General features: G+C 40.8%; 1 protein-coding gene across 2 annotated transcripts in view; it reads right to left on the reverse strand.

Annotated features, from left to right (window-relative positions):
• Positions 1 to 10,584: 10,584 nt before the first annotated feature.
• Positions 10,585 to 20,998, reverse strand: part of LOC122811574 (nuclear factor 7, brain-like) — a 150,103-nt gene continuing 139,689 nt past the window's right edge. For both annotated transcript variants that reach the window (XM_044083502.1, XM_044083501.1), the window contains one exon: positions 10,585 to 12,893. In XM_044083502.1, coding sequence (XP_043939437.1) covers positions 12,295 to 12,893 — 599 coding nt within the window. In that variant the 3' untranslated portion in view covers positions 10,585 to 12,294. The remainder of the gene's footprint in view (positions 12,894 to 20,998) is intronic.

A 20,998-nucleotide genomic window follows, 5' to 3' on the forward strand; every position in this document is an offset into this window, starting at 1 on the left:
TTTAACTTTGGACCCCAAGGACTTCCCATGGTGTGCATAGCAGAAGGAAACAGCTCTGGAAATCCAGACTGAAATTGTCTGTTTTGTCACTCCTTTCCCCCAGGTTCTGGGGTGAAAGGAGACAAACAATTGGTCAGAGTTTCTGATAGATTTGGTCTTGTCTAGGTAGAATCTAAACTGTCTGTGCACATCAAGGGAATGTAAGACTCTCTCACTGTCACTCTGAGGATGGGCAAAAAAGGTAGGAAAGTGAATAGCTTGGTTTAAGGATAGATCATTGACCACCTTTGGCATGAAGGAAGGGTTCATCCTAAGGGTTACCCTGTCTTTGTGGAAGATGAGGAAAGGGGGAATGGTCATGAGAGCCTGTAACTCAGACACTCTTCTAGCTGATGTCAAGGCCACTAGGAGTACTGTTTTCCAAGTACAGTGTTTCAGAGAAGACTTATTAGCTTGTTCAAAGGGGGCCACCGTGAGCTTCTGCAAAACATAATTCAAGTCCCAGGAGGGTAGGATGTGTTTTCTGGGGAGCTGAGATGCAGCACTCTCTTTAGGAACAACTTTTCAGGCAATCTGGAAGCCAAAGGGGGATCCAGTGGCAGACAAGCTGAAAAAGCAGTCAGGTGGGTTTTAATGGAGGAGTATGCCAATCCTGTCTGCAACAGTTCACAAAAGGGGAGCCACCATGGACCCCGGGAACTACTGCCCCATTAGCCTAAATAGCCTGGTCTGCAAAGTTATGGAACATATCATCATGGAACTTATAAACAATGACATTGGTAACTCTGGAAGCTACCCAGTTCGGGTTTGTAAAAGGCAGATCATGTCTCCTAAACCTGACAGACTTGTATGAAGCGGTCACCAAAGCCTTAGATGAGGGTAAGGTGGTTCACACAGCCTATCTAGATCTCACCAAGGCTTTCAACACCATCCCCTACTCTGGAATTATAGATAAACTCACCAAACTAGGTATTATTCCCTATGTCACAAGATGGGTTGCCAACTGGCTCACTGACAGAACCCACACTGTGAAAGTAGCAGACTCTAAATCCAACTTCAGACCGGTGACAAGTGGAGTACCACAGGGTTCAGTCCTAGGTCACCTCCTGTTTGGTATCTACTTCTCTGAAGTACAGGCTAACACAGAAGGTCTTTGGCTGACAAAGTTCGCAGATGACTGCAAACTATGAGCCATAATCAAAACTCCTAATGATGTGGTCATCCTACAAAAGGGCCTCACTGAGACAGATGCCTGGTGTCAAAGCCATGGCCTCAAGCTCAATGCCAAAAAGTGCATTGTCATCCCTTTTGGTAAAAACTCCGTACCCATGAACTACCACATAGGTTGTAGTCTACTTAACACCAAAAGTGTGATAAGAGACCTTGGGACACAGATGGACATTAGTCCCTCCTTTGATAATCACATCACCACAGTAGTCAGGAAATCCTTCTATGTGACACACCTCATCACAAAAGGTTTCTCATCCAGGAAAAAAGAGGTCATTGTTCACCTCTACTCATCACTCATTAGACCCATTATAAAGTACAATGCCCCTTTTGGTATGTACCTCACAAGACATCTACAACAACTGGAAAGGACGCAGAAATACCTTACAAAGAGGATTACCGGCCTCAAACAGATGCCCTATGCAGACTGTCTCAAAAAACTCCAGCTTTACTCTGCCACATATTGCCTACTCAGAGGCGCTCTCTGCCTAACATACAAAGCTATGTCAAACCCAGAGCTGTTGGATATGCTCCACTTAAAGAAATCCCAATCCCTCTGAGCTACACGCTCTAGGGACCTAAACCTTATCACCACAATAAACAGAACATGCTGAAAGGATAGATTCCTGTCCCAGAGACTTCCCACAATCTGGAACAAACTACCTATCTATATCAAACAAAGCTCCTCATTAGCACTCTTCAAGAAAAATTTTGATGATTGGATGGGAGATAGGAAATTCACCCCGGGTATCACTTCTGTGTCTCTGCTTGACAGGGGCACAGGAAAATAATTTTCTTTGGTTGCAAACGCCAGGGTACCATTTGGCTAGGCTTATATAGGCCCTAGGGCCAATAGCTTAGTACCTACCTATGAACTTATGAACACATGTATGACAGTACCAAAGGGACATCACCCTGGAAAGAGTCCAACTGTCTTTGTAGACACCATATGGAGAATTCTTTCCATTTAGATATATAAGATCTCTCATTATTAGGTTTCCTGGTCTCCTGTAGGACTGTGAGCACATCCACATTGTAGAGATATCTGGAAGGGATCAGAATAATATCACCCACAGGGTGAGGTTCAGAGATTGTAAGTGGAGATGTATTAGAGATTGCTTGTATGTGTGAGAAGGTCCACTCTGTGACGTAACTTGTGGTGATTGCCCTGGCTAAATGCAGAAGGATGGAGAACCAGTGCTGTCTTGGCCAAAAGGGAGTAACCAACAAGATTTTTGGTCTGTCCTCCTGAATCTTCAGTAGAATTTTCTGTAGTAATAGAAAGATGGGGATTGCATACAGAGACATCCCCTTTTGAGCGATTGAGAAGGTGTCTGTTGCCCTCGCCAGAGGACTGGGTAGCCTGGTGCAAAAGGATGGAAGTTGTCTGTTTATAGGTGAGGCAAACAAATCTATCTGAGGTGTACCCCATTTGTGGACTATGTCCAAGAACACATCCCTGTGGAGCATCCATTTATGGGACTGTGACATGGACCTGCTTAAGGTGTCTGCCTGAGTATTCTGTTCTGAAGGGATGTACACTGCCTGTAGCATGACTCCCTGTTTTGTGGCAAGCTCCCACCTTGGAGAACTAGTCTGCATAGCAAGTATGATTTTCTTCCCCCCTGCTTGTTCACATACCATAGAACTGTAGAGTTGACTGTGAACAGTTTTAGTGGGCCTTGTTTCAGCATTTGTTGGTAGACCTTTAGGCCAAAAGAATTGCTTTCACCTGGGGGAGAAACATGCTTCTTTTTCTCTTTCATTTTAAGGGAGGGATAGCAGGTGTTAGGATCCAAGGTAACCCTGGGATCAGTAACCTGCAAAGTAGTGGAGTGATCCATCCAGGTGGCTGGCACAAACCAAGCTTCTCCCTCGCTGTTGGAAGCCAACGTCTGCATAACCTCTGAGGATGTGCCTTCCACTCTGGGTTCTGTGGCTTCCATAATCTGTACCCGCTGTACCCATATTGGTGGTGACTGATCATTTCTCCAGGCTGATGTTGGCCACAGGAAGAATGTCAGGTAGAGGAGGTGCAGGTACAGATTCAGGCCTAGTGATTTTGGCCTTTTTCTTGGGTGGCTTGACAGGCTGACTGAATGACCCCTCCATACCTAAAGCTAAGTGCTTGAGGCACTGATTCTCAAGATAAATGTTTAATGCATGCAGACGGCTATGCAAGGTTTTGGGAATGGAGGCCTGGCAGATGGAGGAGGACTTATGGTCATGCATAGGCCCTAAACAAAAAAGGCAAAGCTTGTGGGCGTCTTTATTGGGGATCTGATGACTGCACCTACACTTTCCTTTCCTGGATGACATGAACCCACACAGGCATGCAGTGACCCAAATAACAAAACATTCCCAATGGGATACTTTTCTTAGAATTTTTTGATCCGATGGCTGGTATGGCAGGAACAGCTGGCGTTCAACTGGTGGCAGAGAAGTTCTGAGGACTGCTGTGTGCAGACATCACTTTTATGGCCCACATTCCCTTAGCCAACGTCAGACATCCCATGCACCTAGCAGTGACGAGAGGCTTTTGTATGCTGGCTGGACATTTGGATAGCAAGAGAAGGAAACCCAAGAGTTGGAATACTGCAACATGAGAATAGAAGGACATTTCTGAGATGCCACTAGACTTTGCTTTAGCAAGCAGATTTGCTGCTAGTCATCATGACTGTGAACAAAGCAGTCAACCTGAAAGATGTCAGCACAGTTAGTCACACTTTGGAATGATTTTCACTCTTAAAAATCAGTACAGCAGCTTTATATTTTTGAAATTTGATTAAATTTAGTATCCAAAATTATGTCACCAGCATTTATTCAGTGAGTGGACTTTAGAGTTTTGCCACATCAGTCAGCAGAGCTGGGCTCTGAACTAAACCTGTTATCAGAGAATTTCAAGTTTGGGACAAGAGTACTTCCCTTCTGCTGAATTGTATCTATGCATAAATATGCCAGTTGGTCTGGAGCCCTGTGTATAAGCTGCACATATATGCAGCAATCACAAAAAGGGTGTTATTTAGAAAATAATCCAGGGTATAGCGAGTACAACATCCATAGGGTAGCAGTGTGTTTTCTCTACAAGTTACTATTCAAGGTGACAAGGCCATAACAACAACAGACTAACCAATTGGATGTGATTGACTTATCAGATCTGGGTAGGCCTCACTTTATGTTGAAGAGAATAGTACTACATAGTGTCTACTATATACGTAGTACAGATGTCGACTAATGAAAAGTGATGAGTGATGTGACAGAAAGCGCTGTGGACTGATAAGCTTGGAGAGAATCTTAGACTTCTTGTCAGAGTGTGGCAAGTTTAGCTAGCACACAATATTCATTTCTATTTGAGGAAGTTTACAGTTTGGGAACAAGTCAGCCACTAGGTAGTTTTGTCATGACAAGGCCTCATCTGTAGAAAAGACCTTCATCCTTTTATCCTGGTTATGGCTTTATGTGCCCCAGTTGTAAGAAATGCTTCCTGACAGTGTTGCACAAGGCTATAAAGCTATAATCTCTCGCTCTCTCTTGACATGGTGTACATTTGTAATTTATTGAAGTATTTTAATGATTTGTCTTTGATCCCCTCCCACAATGTAGAGATTCCCTTACTAATGACTTGATAAGAATGCTACAGAAAATGTCAGGTCATTTTATGTTAGGACACAGTAAGGGGAGGTACCCTGTCTTCATTCAGTGTCATTTAAACGTGTTTCTATGTTAGCATTTTATTGCTGGATCTTAATCAGTAGTATAGCAAGGTGGAGTGAAGGGGACAGCTGCCCTTGCCACAAGGTGTTAGAGGGAGTTATAGTGACCTGCAGTTTTTCTTTCTGTATCAGCATTTCTGAATTTCAGAAAGGGAATTCAGTGCATTAGCACTTTATGTGGGGCAAAATCTTGTTACAGTTAAAAAGCAACAAAAGTTTTTGTTTTCTTTTACTTAGCTCTTACAATGAAGAGCTAGGGCAGGGAAGGATTGTGTATCTGGCCAGAGTAAGAGGATTTTTTTGATCTTGCACTGAAGAGCTGGGCTGCTCAGAGTGCCAGTACAACATGCTGTTTAGGTGAAGAGCTGGGGAGGTGTGGCTCCATTACGGAGGTCAGCTCCAAGCGTTACAAAAGCCAGCTATGCCTTTGATCATAGTTTTTAGAAGTTCAAATTGTGTGTTGCTATTCTCTTGTATATAGTTACCTTTTTATCCATACTGTCTATTTTTAAGGATAATTCATGTATAGATGACAATATCATCTGGAAATCATTCTTTGGAGTAATGGCCACTTTTCCACTAGCTTTGGAAACTGAAACCCTCTAGGTGGTCAGTTGATATAAATTCTGACAGGATTTTTTTAATTAATAACTTTTGACTAATATAATTTAATCCTGAGACAAAATACACATTCCCTTCACTTTTAGCACAGACTGAATCACATTTGATACTGAAATCCATTTAAAAACTTTCTAACTGTGCAGACTAACTAAAATCTGCTTTACAAAGGCCAACAGCTTTACCCTTCCCCCCACAATGATGGCTATTACTAAAGAAATGCTCTATGTTTATTTTTCCATTGTTGCTGTGTACATAATGGCTTTAATGCAAAGTTTCAGCATTTCCTGCTACAAAGTTTTGAATATTAATATGTGAAACATATGTATGTGTATGTTTATCATTTTCTTCAGTAAGAATTATAAGGTAATTTACCTACAGAATACACCCCACGCTCACAATACAGTAGTGTTCAGTTAATGTCCTGAAAAAGAGAGACCTTGCCTTGCAGAGGTCATCCATCACAGGAGTAGACCGGGATGTACAGCAAATCAAATAGCCTGCATCCTAAATAGTATTTATTCCAAGAACAAGTAGTACCCAACCCAACACTCACAAGGGAGCCACGTTGTTTGCCTTCTCAAGGACTGTTTGGTAAAATCCAAGCCTTTTCCAAGAGTATTCAGTTGACAATCTGTTCTTTTTTTCTGCTGAATATCCACAACATGCAGTCTCAGGTCTTGACAAAACCACTACGTTGATTATTTACCTACAGCCCAAGGTGTTTTGTGCTTGGTACACTTATCAGCCAGCTTCTCTTCCAAAATAGTGTTTGTCATGGACAGCCTATAAATTGTTTCGAAGTCCACTAACAATTACCAACCCTGATTCAGATCAGGAAGGCTGGCTCTCTCAGACACACCCTTGCATAAAGCTGTCATTCTCCATGTGAGAGTTGAAGTCTCTCAGTAGGTGTACAGACTAACTTCAGACATTCTTAGGGCTTAAATTTGCTAATGATGGGGAAGAGTGATTCGGTGTAATTAGGATGTACTACTGGCTACTTCAGTGAGTTAGCAGTTAGGTGATTAAGTCATTGCCAGGATAGATGAAGAGCTGGGAAGGGGCTTCCATCATTGCTAGGGTGGCAGGACCATAGAGGACTACAGTCACCTGGGAGATGATGAGGACTTAGGGTGACTGTCATCACTGCCACAGTGGTCGTGGCTGTATAGAGGTTCTACTGAGTTCTGGGATGGGTAAGGAGGTGACTTCACTCACTAAACAGAAAGAAAACCACATCCGATTGCATGTAGGTAGGCGGTAAGGGAAGAATAAACACAAACAGCAGAGAAGCTAAGGGTAGTAGAGACTCATAAATCAGAAAGAAGTTAACTCTGCGCTCTCTAGTTGCAAAAAGACTGTTTTGGGAATATAATGACATGTATATAAATGTCCAGACACAGAAGTGGAGTCCTCTGTCACTATCTTGAGGGGTGAAGATGTAATGCAAGTCTGAGGATGGCTGAGAGTGACAAACCTGGGCCATGCGTGTGTTCGTGTGTGTGTGTGTGTGTGTGTGTGTGTGTGTGTGTGTGTGTGTGTCTGTGTGTGTGTGTGTGTGTGTGTGTGTGTGTGTGTGTGTGTGTGTGTGTGTGTGTGTATGTACATGTGTGCGTGTGGTACACAGATACATAGATAAAGTCTGCAAGAATTCAGCTTCTTTGCCATTTAGCAAATCTTGCTGAAGCATTAATCCAACAAATTGTTGAAGTGCTCTTCTTAATATGGAGAGCAGCACTGTCCCACAGTCAATGCATTCTCTAGGAAGCAAATGTATTCCTAAACCTTGTATTATTATACTCATTGTTAGAACTATGGTAGATCTCTCAATTCATGTAACGTGAAGGATAAACAAAGTTCTAAACAATGGAAGAATCTGTAAGGGCAACATAAATCACCCCTCTGAAGTTTATTAAATGTAAAAAATGCAGATAGGAGCATCTCTATGTCTTCATAAATAGAGAAATGTACGCCTCCATTTTTTTTGTAAAGTGACAAGTAACATTGGACTGTCTCCAACCTGCCTATTTGAGTTTTGCTATAAAACAAAAAAACGTGTGATGCATAAGAAAACATTTGATAGGTGTTATGAAAGAGCTAACATGATGAGAAAGGATCTGTTACGAACACCTGCAATTATCATACTCCTAGCAAGTGTTTACAAACTAATTCATTTTATGTTCCTAGACCTTTGATTATGAACTCTTGTCTGTTTTAGACCTTCTCTCAAAGAGAAACTGTAAGAAGGGCTGGTTTTACAAAAGTAAATGAGGAAACATTTATTAACACTAATCTTAAGAATTTTGTACTTAGACCACTGCCAGAAAATGAAATACTTCTGTAGTTTGGCCCTATTTTTGTTAGAAGCAACAAAATTCCTTAGCTTGCAGTCATCAATAAACTTTGTTAGTGACAGCCCATTAAAAGGCTAAATAAAGCTGTAAAATAAACTATCAATGAGAGGGTTGTACTTGTAATTTGGATAAGACTTTAAACAAAACATTTCTAATTCTACAAAGAAATTTGTGAATTCAATAAAAGGCCTGATGTTGGCCAAAGTAATATGTGTATGACCAGAAGAATATCTTGGCAAATGCATAAGGTACAACCATAAATACATGCAGACTCAGCAATGTACGGTACCATGGCAACCAGATGGGAATTGTGCCGTTATTTGTAAACTAACAAAGAAAGAAGTTGCCACTGAGAGTAAAACCAGAAAAAAAATTAGAAAGCGTTCTTCCTGGGATAAGTGACTGCTGTGCTAAATACATGGCAAGTCAAAGTCCTGATTCATGGAACATCAGTAAGCTTTAAGACACATACAAGGACTGATGTTACAAATGCCAAATGCTGCTTATGAAAAGGAGATATTTAAATGCCAGAGCAATCCATGTGCCTGGAAGGCAATTAATGATGCCAACCTGTTATTCCAAAATCTAATACATCACCAGATACAATCTTATAAGAAATAACATATTGCTGCCTATAAGCAAAGCATTTTGACAAACAAGCTAGTAACTACAAAGGGCTGGAAAAGCTAAAACAAGCTACCAAGCGTGATAATTACTTGCAAAAAGATAGTAAGTATGTAAGAGATTTATGACCGTTCTGTTGAATACAGACAATGTATCTGATGTATGAATGCTACACTGTCAAAGCACAATTGTCTGAACATGATGGCTGGCTTCTGTACCAGGTGAGAATTGTTTACTATCTGCTCAATGTGCCAAAGTGTTAATACAAATGTACAAAGGACACTAAGGTCTAACTAAGTGTTGTAAAAGTAGACATGATGTCTACTTGGTTGCCAAACATCAATATAAATGTTGCAAAGCTTGTGTCAAAATGCCATTTTTGAATTGTACATAAACCATCTGAAAGGAAAGAATCTTTCTACCAATTTCTAGAAATTTTTACCAGCTACTTTTCCATTCGTTCCTTCGCTGAAAATAGCTGCTGACTTGTGCAAATTTGAAAGGAAGAACTACCTTGTAATAGTGGACTATTGTTCTCACTATGTAGAAATATTGCGCATGTCAGTCACAATTAGTGACAGACACACTGACAAATTCAAGACCAGATTTATCAGATATGATATCCTGACTGAAACGGTTACAGATTATGGTACTTAGTTTGTATCTACAGAGTTCCAGTAAGTTAATGAAGACTATGGCTTTATACATAGTATGTCAAGTCTTCGCTATTGACATCCAAATAGGGCTGATGAAAGAGCATTTTAAACTACTAAAAAGGTTTTTAGACATCCTGATCTCCTCCAAGCTCTCCTGTGTTCTGTGCTGCTTTACACAGTGCAACAGGAGTGCACCTTCCATTGCTGATGTTGGGAAGGCAAGTTAAAAATAACATCTATGCAGGAATCCAGAGACTTTAACCAAAAGCTATTTCATCTGAATCCATCATGAGAAATGACCAGGCAAGAAAAGATTTAATAAGTGTCTCTACAACAGGTAATATTCTGCCTAACCCCTTCCTATCCTTTGACCAGGCCAACCAGTACACCTTAAACTTGATAGGGTGATAGTGAGTGAAGGCTGGCATTGTGGTAAAAAGTTAGCAAATTAAGGTAATATGTGATTCAAACTGAAGATGGCACCAGAGTGAGACATGACAGGAGACATATTCAGGCTATGCCTGCAGTCTGAAGGTGAAGGCCAAGAATCAGAAAAGTGTAACTTGGTGGTGTTCAAGCCAAGAATGATGACGTCCTTAACCAATCACACTTCTCCAATTTCTGCAAAGGCTCTACCGGGACTACACACCACGATGAAGGTGGAAGCCGTGAATGCAAAATGTGTTCAAAGGATCCACAGCCTATCTCAAACTCAAACATCATTAATCACTGTATGATTGTTCCTGATGCTGCCAGGGAAAAAGAACACCAGACAAAGGTTAATATTTTTTAACCATTTGTATGACTCTTTTTCCTCCTGCTCAAGTTCCTGTCCAGTCAGCATAACTCAAACTGGTCACAAAGTTAGACTACCTCAACACTGTTGTAAGTGTGATCACATCCAAGGGGCGAAACATGATGGATTTCCTTTACTTGCATATAAATATACTTGAATATTACTGTTGAGAAATCCTTAACTACCTTAATACTGCTATCATATGAAATCTGTAATTGGTTTTAAAATCTGTTTTTGCATTGCATTAAAGAAAGTTAAATATGTGAATTAGACAGTAAGCCATTGTGTGCGATATAGTTTAGGGAGAGTTCTCTCTCTCCTTGAGGGAAGATATGATGATAAAAAGTGTGCACAGCTTTCAGGATATATGTGTGTGTGTGTGTGTGTGTGTGTGTGTGTGTGTGTGTGTGTGTGTGTGTGTGTGTGTCTGAGTGTGTGTGTGTGTGTGTGTGTGTGTGTGTGTGTGTGTGTGTGTGTGTGTGTGTGTGCGAATATGCAATATAGTTCTTAACTGCCTGTAACCAAAATGCATTTTGTCTGGTATGCAATTTTACAGTATCAAACTTTAGCAATAATTATCACTCACAGCTTTCTAATGTTGCAGTCCATAGACATTGCTTTATTTTAGATTTACCTACATACTTCCATTAAACACTCTCAGTTACTGCAGTTCTTATTTCCTCTGTCCAAAATGTTGTAATTTGGAAGAGTCATGCTGTTTGGTTTAGAAAATGGACATTGTATTCAGAATAAGGAGAAAGGCAGCCTTAGGTTCTGCATAGCAAAAATAATAAATTATTTTATTTAAATAATATTAATATAAGAAGTACAAATTTCATCTGTTGACATAGAAGAGGACTAAAGCAGCAAAGCATCTTGTTTAATCACAATATAAATTTGAATACATTTCCATCAGACTCAAGCCAAGGCAGGTAAACAACAGCAGAGTCTGTCAACATCATTTAACTTTGTGCTAGCAAATGCCTAAACATATGGTTGATCTTCAATATAGCAAAATTGTCCTTCTCACTTTTTATGTAAGAAGTCAGACTAAATTAAATTGGTTCAGTCATTGCTTTAATTTTATTATCATCTGGTAAATTCCTAGATGTTTTTGCCTTAACAAATATTGAAGCACTATGAATAATAATCCATGCATTACAAGGAAAGTTGACTAAACTGCAGGAAGGTATCTGTATAAAGAAATGAGAGAGGAGGTACATATGTTCTCAGTATGTGTATAGGATTTATACATATAAAGAAATAAGACGAAAATTATGTTTTCTCCAGCTTTGCAAGGCATGCATGATACATCTTTTACAAATTACATACAGCTGACATAATTAAAGTAATTAAATACTGTAGAGAGAGAGGGAGAAAATGCAACCCAGGTATTTACTTGATTAATATCTTCACTAGATATATACACAACATTTACACTGTACATCAATTTTAAGTATCAAAGGTTTAGATTACAAATGGCATAATTTCCTATACTTAACAACCAGTAAAAAGTATAGGGTATTTTCTCACATCCTATGACTTAACATCACCTTTCTGTTATCCCTGTTTGTATCCTGTCTATAAAGTCAATGACTGGTAAGACAAAGTCATACTTTTCTTCTAGAAGATCATGTCTCAGGGTCTTGATGAACCTATTATCTCAAAATTCAGTCCTGTAAAACAGAGTGATAAAGAGACATCAAAAACTGTGTCTACAGAAAATGGAATGAGATACTTTACAGAAAGAGTAATGATCACCATGAACCGAATGATCATTGTCCCACTTTTCCAATATTGATAATACTGGCCCACAATACTGTGTATAATTCTTCAGATAGTTCTGGAAACATAACATACTGCTGGAGAACATGGATAGGAAAAAACTGTGAAGGAAACGGGAAGTGGAGTAAAACAATAGAAGGTGCTGGAAGTAAATTCTCCTGAAAATAAAAAGGAGTGGAAACTTGATATAGGGAAGCCATGTAGTCAGAGGCAGAATAAAAAAGATGACATTGAAGAGGACAAAGGAGGCAGGCAAGGACATGAATGGCAATCCAAGGGGAGATTTAAGTCAGGATTACCTAAACACTTTTCAGAAAGGGGGCTTGGGTTATAGAGTGACACATTAAAGGACTGGTGAAGGTCAGTCATATAATGTATTTATTATAACCTAGGCAGAAAAGAAGTCAGGAAGGATATGGAAGGGGAGGAGGCCAAGCTGTACAGGCATTGGCAGCAAAACTGCTGTAAACACAACAAAACTTATACTATTCCACTGGCTTATGTATTTGTTGGAATGACTATCTTTTGATATGATCAGGAGGGCAGTATTTAACTGACAAAGCTGGAATCTTGAGTGGTTCTGAGTTAAAGCCATTGTGATAATTACCTGGGTCAATATATGCATATAGCTCACCTTTAAAATGTTCTGATATCTTGTAAATAAGGGACATGGTTTCTGCATTGTAAAATGAAATATGACCAGCACAGTAATCAACAAACAACCCAATCACCTGGGGTCTCACCTGTAGGTGTACTGTGGTGGTGGACCTTGGGGTACTGATGGAGTACTCATTGTTTTGCAACATGAGTAAATATTTCTCGTCTAGTAAATTGCTGACAAATGTTTTGACTTTGTCCCAGAAAGGCATATGATAAGCTATTTTCTCTCCTGGGTAAACACTGATTCCCACTCTCCATTCTGTTTTCCCTTGTACTTCTACCTCCCAATAATATTTTCTTGAATTAAGTGGAAGTGGCATAGGAAAGCTGGTAGAATTCCTTTTGGAAGATAAACTAGGGTCAAACAGCAGATTTTCTACTAAATATGATGTTTGTTCTGTAGATTCAAAGTGTATCAGACCCACTCTCTGGTGTTCTTCTGTCAGCTGTTCTGGAACTAGAAAGGGAAGTATATCAGATAAGTATCAGTACCATATTCACAGTTTTCCACAAATGTAATTGACAAGAAACAGCATCATAGCTATTTTATATTCAATGCTTATTCATTAAAAAAAAAACTCAAAACATATCCAGCATTTTTTCATCTTTTGCCTTTGTTAAACATTAAGGCAATGCTTTATTTTATATTACCAAATATATATTCACTGCATTTACATACAATTAAAACTATCTAAACAAAAGCACTATAAATTTTAAATAAGTATACATGTGATTTATTTATTATTTTATTTTACATTTGTTTACCGGGAAAGTCTGACTTGATATATGTCCATTTTCAGCGGAGGCCCGGGGAGAAAACCTCCAATAAGCAGAGTACAATTACATTAGGAACAATAGAAACATTTAGAGAGAAAATTTGCAGTTTTCAGTATGGTTACACACATAGATAAAACATAGTTGACAAAATCAGAATAGGCAGCTTAAGTTTCAGACAATAATACACTCAGTTACGGGCCAAGTCCCTTCAAGAATTCATACACTTATTAGAGTCTATGATTGAAATGCTTAGGGAGAGTTTGCAAGATCAGCGGGTGGTGATTAGTCAGGGTTTAAGTATGGACATTGCCAATGCAGTTGGAAGTGTAGTTTGAGGCTTTTTTTAACTGGGTTAAGGAGGATTGGTAAGTTCAGCAGGTAGTAAATACCAAGTTTTGCCTACCGAGTTGGTGAACAGAGAGTCCCCAGCCACATTTATGCTCTTAGTAGTTTGTACCAGCAGTTTGTCAGGAGAGCGTAGTGACCTCAGGTTGCTGTATGGTTTGATGATCTTATTTAGTGCTGGTGTTTTTTCGGGTTGGTATAGGATTTTGTGGGTTATTATCAGTTGGTTATATCGGAGAAGACTGGGCCATTCAAGCCATCCTAGTTGAGTTAGGTTGATACAATGGTGGGTCTTAGAGGTAGTACCTGTAGCAAATCTAGCAATATGGTTGTAACAGCTGGCAAGTTTGGTAAGGGTGGCTTGATTCAGGTTAGTAAAGAGGGGGAGGCATAAAGGAGTGTAGATAATAGGTGGGACCGAGCAATGGTAGTTCTTGCAAAAGGAGTGAGGAAAGGTTTGATCCTGTATAGGGAGCCCAGTTTTTTGGTGACAGATTTGATGGTTTGATTGACATGGATATCATATTTTAGGGTGTTGTCAACTATAACATCTAGGAGTTTTGTGTGAGTATCTGGGGATATAATAGTGCCATTGTTGGAACTTATAGTAAAGAATGGTGAGGAGGATTTGCAGGTGGGGGAAATATGAGCAGTTTAGTTTTGTTGGGGTTTAATAGAAGCTGATGGTTTGTGAACCATTTTTCTACATCACTGAAAATATTCTGGGTTAGGGTCATAAGCTCAGTTGAGGAGGAGTCGGTACATATTAAAGTAGAGTCCTCCGCATATTGGATGCAGGTGGCCTTGTAGTGGTCCTAGTATGGAGCCTTGGGTGACTCTTAGAGAAATGGGTAGATGAGTGGATAGGGTATTCTGCCATAAAACTGCTTTTTGTCTATCAGACAGGTAAGATTGGAACCATTTAATTGAGCTACTGTTCATTAACAGTTCCTTCAGGGTATGGAGAAGCAGTTGGTGATTGACCATATCAAAGGCCTTAGAGAGATCTAGGAAGAGAGCTGAGGTAAATTTTTTATTGTTTTGGTTGATGTTGATAGAGTTAGAGAAGGATAGGAGCGCTGATGTGGTGTTGTGGAGTTGGCCAGTAGTTTATTTTGGGTGAGATAGTGCATTAATTAGTTGTGGATGCATTTTCCCATAATTTTGGCCACTGGTGATAGTATGGCTATTGGTCAGAAGTTTGAGAGGTCTAAAGAATTCCCTCCTTTATTAGGGGAATGACATGGGAAACCTTCCAGAGAGAGTGGACAGTGGCTTCAGTCAAGGTGCAGTTTATTATGATCGAGACAGAGCATGCAATGGTATCTGCCCCTTTTTCTAGATATTCCGGTGGAAGGAGATCAACTGCTAGGGTAGTGGGCTTTAGTTTGTTAATTAGAGATCGGATGGTAGATGTAGATACAGGCTGGAAATTAAAAGGGAGTGGGGTAGTGGTTGTGGAGGAATTCTGAAAGGAGCTGGTGGGGGGGTAGTTGGCTAGGTAGTGATTGGATGGTTTTGGTAAAAAAATTGTTAATGATGTTTGCAGTTTCCTCTGGAGTTTTAAGGTTACAAGCTGAGGGGGTGGGGGGGTGGGGTGGTTTGGCCAGGGAGGAGCAGTTTGTTTATACCTGCTCAAAATTTTTGAGGTTTGTTTTGGTGTTTTGCTGAAGGTGTTGATAGAAGTTTTTTTTGTCTAACAATGTGGCTTTCTTGGTATCATTCCTTAGTTGTCGGTATTTAATATGGTCGAGTGGGTCTTTGGAGGTGCGCCATTTGTCCCATGCTTTGTTTCTTGCTATGATTTTGGTTTTGGTTACTTTAGAGAGCCAGGGGGCAGTCTTAGTTTTGGCTCTGAGGGTGTGGATGGGAGCGTGGGAATCTAGAATGGAGAGGAATTTAGAATTAAAATAGGCTACAGCGTCATCTAGTGGAAGTTCTTTTAGTATGGCCCAATTGCACGCTCTGAGTTCATTCTGAAAGTTGACAAAAGGCATTGTAAATCCATTTCTTAAACTTTCTGAAAGCCAATGCTAATTGAAATTACAACTACAAACTTTAAAATTTAATTCCACTAGCAAACATTTTTGTACGTATTGTAGTAAACTTAAAAGTTTTAAATTAACTTGCGTGCTGGAATAGAACCAAAATAAATACCCTGACCCCCATAGTGCCTTTTTTAGGCAAGGCTCAAAGAACAAACCCACCTCAATGGACATGTTCCACCTCAAAAAATCCAAGTCCCTTAGAGCTACACGCGCCAGGAACCTAAACCTCAGCACAATAATAAATAGGACATGCTGAGGGACAGATTCATTTCCCAGAGGCTCCCCTCACTCTGGAATAGAATCCCAATTCATGTTAGACATAGCCCCTCACTGACCTTCTTCAAGCAAAATCTGGACGGGTGGATGGGAAATCGCAAATTCACCCCTGGGATCTCTTCTGTGTCCTTGCTAGACAGAGGCACAGTAAACTAATCTTAAAAGGGTACCTTCTGTGACCTACTTTACAGAGGTACAGTAGGCTAATCTAATACGGAGGCGGAAGTCAAATACACTCTGGCTAGGCTTATAAATGCCCTAGGGCAGATAGCCTAGTATCTACCTATGAACCTATGAACATAAAAATACTTCTACAGGTATAGGTATTAACTTCAAAACAAATTCAACTATGGACCGGTACATTTCCCTCCTCCAGTAGTGAGGAGTTTCTTAAATTCCATCCCTGTGGAAACACCTATAGATTTCAGTGTGCTCTCCCATTTCCATAGTATGTGCCATCTCAAGTTTAGTATGCCTACTCAATCAGTTAGCATCTTATTTGCCAAGTTAAATGTATTAGGAGCACATCTCCCCTAACTTCTTTACCATTTATTATCCTTGTACATCATCCTGTTTTATGCTAAGACCAATCTTAAAACACTTTAAAGACTTAAGCCAGTCAAATATTGTGCTGTGCACTGGAGGGCATCTCTTTAAACCACACTCAACCTCAAATAATACGTGTCTTAGTCAAACTGTATACAATATTATTCTCTTTCTCCCTTAATCATTATTTGTTTAAATTGCTCATGTAAATTCTGTCCACTGCTACTCTGCACAAAATTGTGATAGATAACAAGAGACTACTATTTTTATTAGCAGTTATGATCAGTATACCATACATTGTGGCCAGTTCACTCTTCACTCACAGCTGTCTTACTGCTATGTCTGTTAATGCCCCAAATGTGGACATGTTTTGTAATCACAGAAACATATCTAAACAAAAGAATTTAACAAGAGACTTTCTCATATAATAACTCTATGGAACACCTTAGTTACTGATGAACACCTGATTCATCAGTAGTCGGGTAGTGGACATTAATAACGTGTAATATCTGTAAAGTCTAGCATTTAATATTCTAAAGTGCTTGCAGTCCAGTGATTACACTCTAAAATCAGGGAAAAGGCAGACTTGATAAAAAAAATTCTGATATCAGAATTGTACTTAATGAGCTTTTGTTATGCACCCTTCAGAGCTGTTAAGCACAAGTCTCACATTAGAGCACTAAAAGAATTATGATTGATTCTCTCCAAACACAATCTGGGATGTTATGTGCCTCTTGACATGGATATCAAGATTCAGTTCTTGAGGTTTGTTGTCTAGAAGAATTTCTTGGTATCCATGTCTCAAACATTTTACATCCTGGTTAAGATCAGAGACACAATTTTAATCCTCTGTGTTACAGTTTTAGATCATATAGTCCACACAGCCTACCTCAATCTTGCCAAGGCCTTCAACACCATACCCCACTTAGGAATCATTGATAGACTCACTAACCATGGCATAAACCCCTATGTCATAAGATGGGGTTGCCAACTGCCTCACTGACAGAACCCACACAGTGAAAGTAGCGGACTCCAAATCTGATTACCTGGCAGTAACAAGCAGAGTCCAACAGGGATCAATCCTGGGTACCATCCTGTTTGGCATCTACTTCTCTGAAGTTCAAGCCAACACAAAGGGACTCTAGTTAACTAAATTCATGGATGACTGCAAACTGGGAGCTATTATTGATTCTCAAGCTGATGTAGACATTCTACAAGAGGGCCTCACAGAGACTAACGACTGGTGCCAGAGCCATAGCCTTATGCTCAGTGCTAAAAAGTGCATCATCATTCCCTTCAGGAAGAACACGGTGCCCACAAACTACCATATTGATGGTAACCCACTGAACTCCAAAGGTTTGATAAGAGATCGGGGGACACAGGTAGATAGCAACCTCTCCTTTGACAACCATGTTGTCACCGTCATTAGAAAGTCCTTCTATGTGGTACACCTCTTACAAAAGGTTTCTCATCTAGGAAAAAAGAAGTCATAATCCTTCTCTACTCATCCCTCATTAGACCTATTATAGAGTACAATGCCCCATTCAGCATGTACCAAACTAGACACCTCCAACAACTGGAGAGGCCATAAACGTTCCTCACAAAGAAGATCTTAGGACTCAAACACATGCCCTATACATAAAGACTCAAAAAACTCCAGCTATACTCCATCTCATATCACCTACTTAGAGGCAACCTCTGCTTGACCTACAAAGCCATGTCTGACCCAGTGGTGTTAGACATGCTTTATCTGAAAAAAGCTCAATCCCTCCATGCCACATGCTCTAAGGACCTTAACCTCATCACCACAATAAACAAAACCTGCTGGAGGGACAGGTTCCTAACCCAGAGACTTCCCATACTCTGGAATAAACTTGCCATCCACGTCAAGCAGAGCACCTCACTAGCCCTCTTCAAAAAAATCTTGATGAGTGGATGGGTAATAGGAAATTCAGCTTGGGGATCACTTCAACGGTCTTGCTCGATAGGGGCACAGGGAACTAAAGGCCAGCAGCAAGATGCCTGGTAATATATTTGGGCTAGGTTTATATAGGCTCCAGGGCCATTAGTCTAGTACACACCTATGAACCTATGAACCTTTAAGATGGTGATAAAAGTCATAGTCTGTTACAAAACCCCAACCATGTCCCTTGACTCTCACTCCAACTTCCTAAGCACTCTGGAATCTATCAAGATCCAGCCAAATGCTCTCATACTGGGTGACTTCAACTACTCTTCCATCAACTGGGAAAACTATTCTAGTACCAATGTACAGGCCCAACGCTTCCTGGAATTTATCAACTCTAATGCCCTGGACCAGCTCATTCTGACCCCCTCTAGAGGAAGCAACATCCTCGACCTGGTTATCACCAACATGGGAGACTGTTGCTCCACACCTATAGTCAACTTCTCCGTGGTTAAATCTGACCACAGACTGATTACCATGGAAAACTCCATCTCAGCCACATCCCCCACTAAGGTGACCACCCTGAAGAACTTCTCCAAAGCTGACTTTGGGTTCCAAAAAACAGAGGTGTCTAACTTCTCAGCACCCATCCCAATGCAAAATAGCTGCATGACTACCAAATCATACACCAATGCACTGTACAAGCATGTACACAAATGCATGGATCTCACCATACCAATAGAACCAAGATGCTCTCCTCCAAAAAAAGGAAGTCAATCTGGTGGTCCCCAGCCATCAATAAACTCTACAACAGAAGGAAGAAACTGTTGCAGAAAAAAATGAAGTCACAAGACTGGAAAAACTCCCTTACCAGACTCAAACATTTGAGATCCCTTATCAAATCCTCTAAAGCCAGCTATGAAGGTAGAATTGTGGCCAACACCAAAAACAATCACAAAGCCTTGTATAGCTATATCAAGAACCTCCAAGGCAATACCCAGATTTGCTCCGAGTTATTGCACAATGGTACCTCCTATACTGAGCCAACAGATATAGTCAACATACTGGGCAACAGATTCAGTGCCAACTTTACCCCTTTCACCCCCCCAATGGCCCTATCACAATACCAGAAGAAAGCTTGACACCTACCATTTCTGTGGCACAGGAAAAAGCTGCATTGTCCAAAGCCAAGAATACGGTGCCCATGGGACCTGATAATACCCCTGGCTGCATCCTACATGAACCACAAAATTAACTGGCATCACACCTGTGTGCCCTGTTCAATCACAGCCTTACCTCAGGCTTTGTCCCTACAATCATCCCTCTCCACAAAGGGGGAGCAGCTACAGACCCAGGGAACTACTGCCCCATTAGTTTTGACGAGTCTGGTAAGCAAAGCTATGGAGCGCATCATCATGGACCTGCTCAACAAAGATATAGGCAATCTTCAAACTCTGGACCCCACACAGTTTGGCTTCATCAAGGGGAGATCCTGTCTGCTGAACCGGGTTGACTTCTTCGAGGCAGTCACCAAGGCTGTGGATGAGGGTATGGCAGTGCATACAACCTACCTCGACCTGGCCAAGGCCTTTGATACCATTCCCCACTCGGGTATCATTGATACACTCACCAAACTAGGCATCAATCCTTATATCACTAGGTGAGTTGCAAACTGCCTCACAGACAGGACCCACAGAGTGTAAGTTGTGGACTCCAAGTCAGACTATCAACCAGTCACGAGTGGAGTCCCACAGGCCTCGGTCCTGGGCCCTCTCCTGTTTGGCATCTACTTCTCAGAAGTCCAGGCTAACACAGAGGGACTCTGGCTGACCAAGTTCACTGATGACTGCAAGCTAGGAGTCATTATCAACTCTCCAAGTGATGCAGACATCCTACAAAAGGGCCTCTCTGAGACCAATGACTGGTGTCGAAACCATGGCCTTAAACTTAATGCCAAAAAATGCTTTATCATTCCCTTTGGAAAAAAAGTCAGCTCCCATGAATTACCATGTTGATGGGAGCTCACTAAACACTGAAGGGGCCATAAGAGATCTGGACACCCAGGTCAACAGCCACCTCAGCTTCGACCACCATGTTGCCACTGTGCTCAGAAAGTCCTTCTACATGGCACATCTTATAACCAAAAGGTTCTCATCCAGAAAGAAAGAGGTCATCATCCCTCTCTACTCATCCCTCATTAGAACAATCATTGACTTTAACGCCCCATTTGGCATGTACCTGACCAGGCACCCACAACAGCTGGAGAGGCCACAAAAGTACCTCACAAAAAGGATCCTAGACCTTAAACACATGTCCTGCACAGACAGACTCAGGAAACTTCAGCTGTTTTCAGTCTCTTATCATTTACTAGGAGGTGATCTCTACTTGACTTACAAAGCCATGTCCTACCCAGCCCTACTTGAAATGCTACACCTAAAGAAATCCCAATACCCCCATGCCACACGCTTCACAGACTACAACCTCAGTACCACAATCAACAGAATATGCTGGAGGGAGAGGTTCATTTCCCAAAGACTGCCCATACTCTGGAATAAGCTTCCCATTCATGTCAAGCAGAGCACTTTGCTGCCCTCTTCAAGAGAAATCTCTATGCATAGATGGGTAACAGAAAGTTCATCCCAGGGATCACTCCACTTGCCCTAC

The sequence above is a fragment of the Protopterus annectens genome, chromosome 9.part0 (assembly GCF_019279795.1).
Source record: "Protopterus annectens isolate FY-2018-M chromosome 9.part0, PAN1.0, whole genome shotgun sequence".
Lineage (NCBI taxonomy): Eukaryota > Metazoa > Chordata > Ceratodontiformes > Protopteridae > Protopterus > Protopterus annectens.